At 43.2% G+C, this 8946-nt stretch overlaps 1 protein-coding gene and 1 pseudogene across 1 annotated transcript in view; both read right to left on the bottom strand.

Moving 5' to 3' along the window:
• Positions 1 to 3499: 3499 nt before the first annotated feature.
• LOC129116796 (methyltransferase-like protein 27) lies at positions 3500 to 6216 on the bottom strand (annotated as a pseudogene).
• Positions 6217 to 6322: 106 nt separating this feature from the next.
• Positions 6323 to 8946, bottom strand: part of LOC129116705 (tripartite motif-containing protein 16-like) — a 3521-nt gene continuing 897 nt past the window's right edge. Inside the window, exon 2 of the mRNA XM_054627469.1 lies at positions 6323 to 8946. This exon is cut by the window's right edge and continues 159 nt beyond it. Coding sequence (XP_054483444.1) covers positions 7274 to 8946 — 1673 coding nt within the window. The 3' untranslated portion in view covers positions 6323 to 7273.

The following is an 8946-nucleotide window of genomic DNA, read 5'->3' as shown; positions in this document are numbered from 1 at the left end:
TGAAGAGTTAAAATAAGGACCGGTCTGCTGTCAACAACCCTGCTCCATATAGAGACAACAGATCTGAATATTAAATATAACTACATGTTTATTATAAAACATGAATTTGTGACAGATGTTTGTAAGGTGTGAAACGGACTCAGGATCAGATTGGGGAAATAGCCATAAAACACACAGCTCAAAGCGTTAATCAGACTTGTTTCTTATATTTCCTAACTAGTAATCAATCTCAACAGACAACACATCCGGACATCATAATGAATGTATGATGTGACTATATTAATATATGATATGAATATAGTCGATGTTGAATATATGATGTGAATATATGAATAAACACCATCAGAAAAATACGGACTGAAAGCTGATTATTTCCTTTGATATAAACACGAATTCTGATGATGAGATACATCTATCTTTTTTGTAAATGTTGGCTTTTGGACTTTAAAACAGAAAGTACGTGACACACGCTGCGATCTGATTCTACCGTTTAAATAATAAGAATATTAGAAGTCTGTTCTTTATCGAATCTGAATAGTCATAGTTATGAGCTTCACAATATTCTGTCTTCTAATTAGAAGATAGACAGTCTCATTAACAGGTTTACGATATTCCATAGGGATGCTCACGTCTCAATCAGGAAGGCGGACACATGGCTTCAACTGCAAAGGTCCACTAGAAGTCGCGAAGAGTCGTGAAGGAGGTGATTTCAGCGATTAGAACGACGACGCTTGGTGAAAAGATGGCGGCTCTCGGCACCTGGGCGGAGGATTGTGACCGGGGGTTATGTTGAGATGAATGTTCATATTATAATAAAACAGAATAATCTCGATTATCATCACAGTCAGTTGGCGAAAGAGATCAGCTTCACGCAAACAGATTACAACCTTCTTATTTGGGTCGATGATGAGTGGGTGATGATGATGATGGTGATGAGGATGCGTGATGATGATGATGATGATGGTGATGATGATGATGGTGATGATGATGATGGTGATGATGATGGTGGTGATGATGATGATGATGGTGATGATGATGGTGATGATGATGATGATGGTGATGATGATGATGATGGTGATGATGATGATGATGATGGATGATGATGGTGATGATGATGATGATGATGGATGAAGGTCTCCACAGTGGATCTAACCGGCCTCTTCTGTGTTCCTGTCCTGGTCTACAGGATTTGAGTGCCGAAGTCACGGCTGCAGCGCCTCGCCCCATTTCCGCGGCCGCGGAAGGCCGTGGTTTCGGACGTCGCTGCGGCGTCTCCTGGCGGGCTCGGCAGGTTGAAACACGAAGTCTGCATATCTTCTGACCTCTCCTCAAGTGTGCGTCCACAGATGAAGCAGGATCGGGTTCGCAGTTCATGGCTCCATGCCGAGCGGAAATCAAGGCCATGCTGGAAGAGGCCCAGCAGAAGGGGCTGGTACCGGGAGCTGAAGCAGCGCTTTCTGGGAGAGAAGGCTGCTGCCTGTCCCACGAAAGGTAGAGTGATCTAACTGGAAGAAGGAACTCCTCCGTGTTCTCTACAGAGCCTTAACCCACCATAATCGCTTGTCACTGCGTCTCATCAGAACCGAACAAGCAATACAATAATAATAATAATAATAATCTGAGTCACCAACAAACGAACGAGAACCTCCGCCTGCAGCGGCGGTGATGCGCGGAGCTCTGAGCGCGGACAGCGTCAGCGCAGCCTGTTCTCAGACCGCTGTGCGTCGCCTGCAGACCAGGTACGGTATCCTTTCTGATGATGAGGACGGTAAGACGGCTAATTCAATCATGCCTTCAGCTAACACATCAAAAACAGCCCGCATGTTTTTTTCCAGAAAGCAACGCTAAAGCACTCCAGACCCGTGCCATAATGCTGTCAGGAGTAAAATTACAGGTTGTCTCTGAGTTCAAGTACCTTGGCCTCTAATCGACTCTCAACTGTCATTCAAATCTCATGTGTAAAAAGTTGGTCACAGGGTTAAGTTTAACTTATCGAATTTTCGCTTACTAGAAACTCAATGACAGCTGATGCAGCAAAGATTTATATGCATGCCATGATAATGTCACATTTCACATACTGTTTGACCAGCTTCGCACAAGCCAATAAGACAGCACTTAAACCACTTGAAACACTGTATAAACGAACCCTGAAAGTCCTGGACCGGAAGTCAAACACCTACCACCATCGTCTAATTTCGAAAGTATACACTTCTGAGCTGGGAAAACCTAGTAAAGTATGCAAATCTTCGCCTTGTTTTCAAAATTTTGCACAACAAAGCCCCCACCACTTTCAAACAGTGTATCACTTCAGAGGAGTCAAATACAAACCGGACAACCAAGCTCGTCAGGGGAGCTGTGTAGTACTCCTTTAGAAAAGGTGCCTTTAGCCACTCAGCATTCTCCGTTAGCAGACGTCGCTAGGAATGGAACTCACTACCATCTCATATTAGAGAAATTAGTTCTTACCGTCCTGTTCAGGACAGCTGAATAATATGGCTTACTAGTCTCACTTATGTGCACACTAGGACTGCAATTGCTTCTCCTGCCGACTTCTTGGTAAATGCTGTGTCCTGTCTTGCTTGTCTCTTGTGGGATCTCCTGTCCTGTGCAGGTCATGTTCTAAGTTGATAGATGCTGCATGTTTGTGTTTTTATGCTGCTGTATGTGTTGTGTTGCTGCATGTTTGCAAAAATTTGCTTTTTAGGCTGATGTAAGTCTGTGCTGCATGCTTATGTGCTTTATGCTGCTATATATGTTTGTCTCTGCATGTTTGTGTTCTAAGCTGAATGTGTCTTTATTATGGGTGCATTTGTCCTGCTCTAATCTAACTGTTTTGTTGCTTAATTTCCTATAATGTTTAATGTACACTGTGCTTTATTGCCTGCTTATTTTATTGTTGGTTTGCCATGTCTGTCAATTCATTCTTACTACTATGTTGTTTTTTAATCTTTGTTTATATGCATTTTATTTCTGTAATTTTAGGTTGCCTCTTTGAATACCTGGCAGGGGACAACAGACCGAAAACTAGCCTCTCAGGCTAACTGCTTAGCTCACCACATTTTGAGATGTTGATTAGTGTGCAAATGTCCCTGAATCCAAACCATATAACTGAACTAAACCACCTGTAGGGTACACGGCTCCGTGTACCTCTGCAAGCTGCAGCTGATGACCTCAGAGGTCACTTCCTGTTTGTCAGAGCAGCACACACACGTCACACTACACATCACTACACACATCACACACACTACACACGTCACACACACACACGTCTGCGTGACCCGTGACGTGAATATCCATTGTATAAGCTGCCACGCTCTCTGTGTGTGTGTCGTGCTGATGTGTGTGTGCTGTGCTGTCTCTGTCCAGTGTGTCTCTCCAGAGAGTGTGTGTGCTGCTCTGACAAACAGGAAGTGACCTCTGAGGTCATCAGCTGCAGCTTCCTGTAGAGGTACACGGAGCCGTGTACCTCTACAGGTGGTTTAGTTCAGTTATATGGTTTAGTTCAGGGACATTGCACACTAATCAACATTCAAAATGTAAGTGAGCCAGAGTTAGCCTGAGAGGCTAGTTTTCGTCTGTTGTCCCCTGCCAGATATTCAAAAGGCAACCTAAAATTACAGAAATAAAATGCATATAAACAAAGATTAAAAAACAACATAGTAGTAAGAATGAATTGACAGACATGGCAAACCAACAATAAAATAAGCAGACAATAAAACACAGTGTACATTAAACATTATAGGAAAGTGCACAAAACAGTAGATTAGAGCAGGACAAATGCACCTATAATAAAAACACATTCAGCAGCATAGAACACAAACATGCAGAACAAACATATATAGCAGCATAAAGCACAAACATGCAGCACAGACATACATCAGCCTAAAGCATAAACATGCAGCACAAACATATACAGCAGCATAAAAACACAAACATGCAGCACAATTAACTTAGAACATGACCTGCACAGGACAGGAGCACACAAGAGACAAGCAAGCAGGACACAGCATTTACCAAGAAGTCGGCAGGAGAAGCAATTGCAGTCCTAGTGTGTACATAATTGGTGACCATTAAGCCATATTTTCAGCTGTCCTGAAAAGGGACGGTAAGAACTAATTTCTCTAATATGAGATGGTAGTGAGTTCCATTCCTGCGACGCTGTAACTGAGAATGCTGAGTGGCTAAAGGCACTTTTTCTAAAGGGTACTACACAGTCTCCCCGGGACGAGCCTCTGGTTGTCCGGTTTGTATTTGACCTCTGAGTGATACACTGTTGAAGTGGTGGGGGGGCTTTGTTGTGCAAAATTTTAAAAATAAGGCAAAGATTTGCATACTTTATTAGGTTTTCCCAGCTCAGAAGTTTATACTTTCTTAAAATTAGACAATGGTGGTAGGTGTTTGACTTCCGGTCCAGGACTTTCAGGGTTCGTTTATACAGTGTTTCAAGTGGTTTAAGTGCTGTCTTATTGGCTTGTGCGAAGCTGGTCAAACAGTATGTGAAATGTGACATTATCATGGCATGCATATAAATCTTTGCTGCATCAGTTGTCATTGAATTTCTAATAAAGCGAAAATTCGATAAGTTAAACTTAACCCTGTGACCAACTTTTTTTACATGAGATTTGAATGACAGTTGAGAGTCGATTAGGAGGCCAAGGTACTTGAACTCAGAGACAACTTGTAATTTTACTCCTGACAGCATTATGGCTGGGTCTGGAGTGCTACATTGCTTTTTGGAAAAAAACATGCAGACTGTTTTTGATGTATTTAGCTGAAGGCATGATTGAATTAGCCATCTTACCGTCCTCATCATCAGAAGGATACCGTACCTGGTCTGCAGGCGACCCACAGCGGTCTGAGAACACGCACGCTGACGTTGTCCACGCTCAGAGCTCCACACATCACCACCACTGCAGGAGGAGGTTCTCGTTCATTTGTTGGTGACTCAGATTATTATTATTATTATTATTATATTACTTGTTCAGTTCTGATGAGACACAGAGCAGCGTTATGGTGGGTTAAGGCTCTGTAGAGAACACGGAGGAGTTCCTTCTCCAGTTAGATCACTCTACCTTCTGGGACAGGCAGCAGCTCTTCTCCCAGAAAGCACTGCTTCAGCTCCCGGTACAGCCCCTTCTTCTGGGCCTCTTCCAGCATGGCCTTGTTTCCATCGACGCCCATGAACTGTCTGAACCCGTCCTGCTTCATCTGTGGGACACACGGAGGGTCAAAGGTCTCTGAGGCCGAAAGACAACCGGACCAACCGCCGTGTTTCTACCTTCTCGGCCACCAGGCCAGTGCCACAAGCGACGTCCAGAACCACAGCCGCTTCACGGTCGCCACGGAAATGGGACGAGACGCTTTTGGCTACGTGACTCGACACGTCGTAGCCCAGAACGGCCAAATCCTGTAGACCGGACAGGAACACAGAGGAACCGGTTAGATCCACTATTAGACCTTCATCCATCATCATCACCATCATCACCATCACCATCATCATCACCATCATCATCCATCATCATCATCATCATCATCACCATCATCATCATCATCACCATCACCATCATCATCACCATCATCATCATCATCATCACCATCACCATCATCATCATCATCACCATCATCATCATCACCATCATCATCATCACCATCATCATCATCATCATCACCATCCTCATCATCATCACCATCATCATCACCATCATCATCATTTAAATAATCATCATCATCATCACCAGGTTGTAATCTGTTTACGTGAAGCTGATCTCTTTCATAATGACTGTGATGATATCAGATTATTCTGTTTTATTATAATATGAACATTCATCTCAACATAACCCCCCATCATCATCATCATCATCACCTGGTCATAATCCTCCGCCCCCCAGGTGTGTCGTAGAGCGTCATCTTTTCACCAAACGTTGTCGTTCCTCGAATCGCTGAAACCACTTCCTTCACGACTTCCTTCACGACTTCTATGGACCTTTGAGTTGAAGCCATGTGTTCGTCTTCCTGATGAGACATCAGTGGTTATCCCCATGGAATAAAATAAATCTGTTAATAGACTTTCATATCTTCTAATTAGAGACAGAATATTTTGAAGCTCATAACTATGACATTCAGATTTGATAAAGAACAGACTTCTCTAATATTCTTATTATTTAAACAGTAGAATCAGATCACAGCGGTGACCGTACTCTGTTTTAAAGTCCAAAAGTCAACATTTATAAAAAAAATAGATGTATTCATCATCAAAATTCATGTTTATATCAAAGGAAATAATCAGCTTCAGTCCATATTTGATGGTGTTTATTCATATATTCACATCATATATTCACATCATATATTCATATCATATATTAATATAGTCACATCATATATTCATTATGTGTCCGGATGTGTTGTCTTTGTTGGGGGTGATTATAGTTAGAAATATAAGAAATAAGTCTGATTAACGCTTTGAACTGTGTTTTTATATTTATTTCTAATCTGATCCTGAGTCCGTTTCACACCTACAAACATCTGTCACAAATTCATGTTTTATAATAAACATGTAGTTATATTTAATATTCAGATCTGTTGTCTCTATATGGAGCAGGGTTGTTGACAGCAGACCGGTCCTTATTTTAACTCTTCAAAGGCACAAGCAGGAGGTCTGATGTTGAGTGGTGGGCCGCTCAACGTGAAGGGTGAAGGGAGTCTTCATCAGTGACATCACTGTGTTTCTGATCATCTGAATATTCAGCTGACGGTGAGGAGTTGAAAATAAAGGTGTGTTCAGGCGCTATTTACAGAATCAGGACAAAAGAGCAGCGTTTGAAAGTAAGCACATGAACATTTAATCAAGTCCTGTACAACTTAGAGGAACATGTAGTATTTACATGTTCTGCTGCTTTCTACTTCTAGTCTTCTACATCTCAGAGGGAAATATATATATCAAGACAATAAAGCTCTTCTGTTTGATTTGTTGTTGAAGTCATAAACAAGTCATCAAAAGTAGTTGTAAAGTATGTCATGAAAAATATTAAAAGTCATATGATACTATGACTTTTTATGACATACAATACTTTTACAGACACAGGAAGGAGAGCCACATAAAGAAAGTCAAACATTTACAGAAGAACTAATGAGAAGATGTCAAAGTACCACCAGAATGTTTGACTGACAGCTGATCTCTGTGCAGTGAAGAAACGCCACAACAATCAGCTCTCAGAGACAAACATGGAGACTAAACGAGTGAAAACACAGAGTTTAACCCTGAAATGACTTCTGTCTATTTCACTCTACAGAACTCAGCAGTGTCTCCAACAGAATAATAAAAACTAACTCCAGCGTAGAGAGGCTGAGTGAATGTGGTCTGGACTCTGTGGAGGAGAGTCATGGTTTCAGAGACGCTGTAGAAGGACAGAACACCTGCACTGTGATCCAGGTACACTCCTACTCTGGAGGACTGAGGACCAGAGACGGGAGTTTGGACGTTGTTGTACATAAAGATATAACTGTTATTGTTACAATGTAACGACCAAGATTTGTCATTGAATCCAAACACACATTCATTCCCTGTTCTGCTGATGTTCTTGTATGCGACTGCTACATCAACTCCTCCTCTTCCTCTCCACTCCACCTCCCAGTAACAACGTCCAGTCAGACTCTCTCTACTCAGGACCTGACACCATTCAGTGAATCTGTCTGTGTGACTAGAATAAGACTGTTGTTGACTCATTAATGTTACTTTCCTGTTCTCCTCAGATAATAACAGTTTTGTGTTCACTGTGTTTGGATCCAGAGTGATATCACGTGAATACTTTAAGAATCCAGCTCTGGTCTTTGGTTCTGGTTGTGACAGTAAAACGTCCACTTCAGTCACCGTCAGTGAGACGTTTGTCCACTTCTCTCTCAGGACGTCCTGCAGTTTATCTCTGACTTCTGACACAGCCGCTGTCACCTCCTCAAAGTAGAGCAGAGGACGGATGTTGATGCTGGATGAGTCTGTAGACTCACTGAGTGCTGACGGTGAGGTGTAGTTGTGTAGAAACTGGTTGTGGTCCTCTGTGTGTGAGAGCTTCTGCAGCTCAGCGTCGTTCCTCTTCAGCTCAGTGATCTCCTGCTCCATCTTCTCCTGAAGCTCTTTGACTCGACTCACTTCAGTTCTCTGCTGGGATCTGACCTGCTGCTTCACATCGGAGCTTCTTTTCTCCATGAGACGGATCAGCTCAGTGAAGATCTTCTCGCTGTCCTTCACTGCTTCATCTGCAGAGCGGTTGACGGCCTCCACCTCCTGTTGAAGCAGCTTCACGTCTTTCTCTCTGTCCTGGATTCTCTGCTGGATGTTTAGTCGACTCCCCTCCAGCTCTCTCTGCCTCTCAGTCCTTTCTGCTGCAGCTGAGACTGTGTCGTGGCCTTTGTGTTCCTCCACAGAGCAGAGGTAACAGATACACTGCTGATCAGTACGGCAGAACATCTTCATCACCTCATCGTGACGAGAGCAGATGTTCTCCTGGAGCTTCTTGGAGGGCTCCACCAGCTTGTGTTTCTTTAATGTTGGTGATTCATAATGAGGCTGGAGGTGTTTCTCACAGTAAGAAGCCGAACACTTCAGACAGGACTTGAAGGCTTTCAGTTTCCTCCCAGTGCAGACATCACAGGACACATCTTCAGGTCCAGCATAGCAGAGATCAGCAGGAGCAGCTTGGAGTCCAGTCTTCTTCAGCTGCTCCACTAAATCAGCTAACATGGTGTTTTTCAGCAGCACAGGCCTCGGTGTGAAGGTCTGCCTACACTGAGGACAGCTGTGGAGGTTCTTCTCGTCCTCTCCATCCCAGAAGCTTTTAATACAGTTCATGCAGTAGCTGTGTCCACAGGGAGTAGTCACCGGATCCTTCAGGAGATCCAGACAGATGGAACAAGAGAAGCTCTCCCGGTCCAGCTGAACTCCTTTCTGCTCCA

Source organism: Anoplopoma fimbria, chromosome 3 (assembly GCF_027596085.1).
Source record: "Anoplopoma fimbria isolate UVic2021 breed Golden Eagle Sablefish chromosome 3, Afim_UVic_2022, whole genome shotgun sequence".
Classification (NCBI taxonomy): Eukaryota; Metazoa; Chordata; class Actinopteri; order Perciformes; family Anoplopomatidae; genus Anoplopoma; species Anoplopoma fimbria.
Note: the sequence above shows the minus strand (reverse complement) of the source record. Positions and strands in the feature narration are given on the sequence as shown.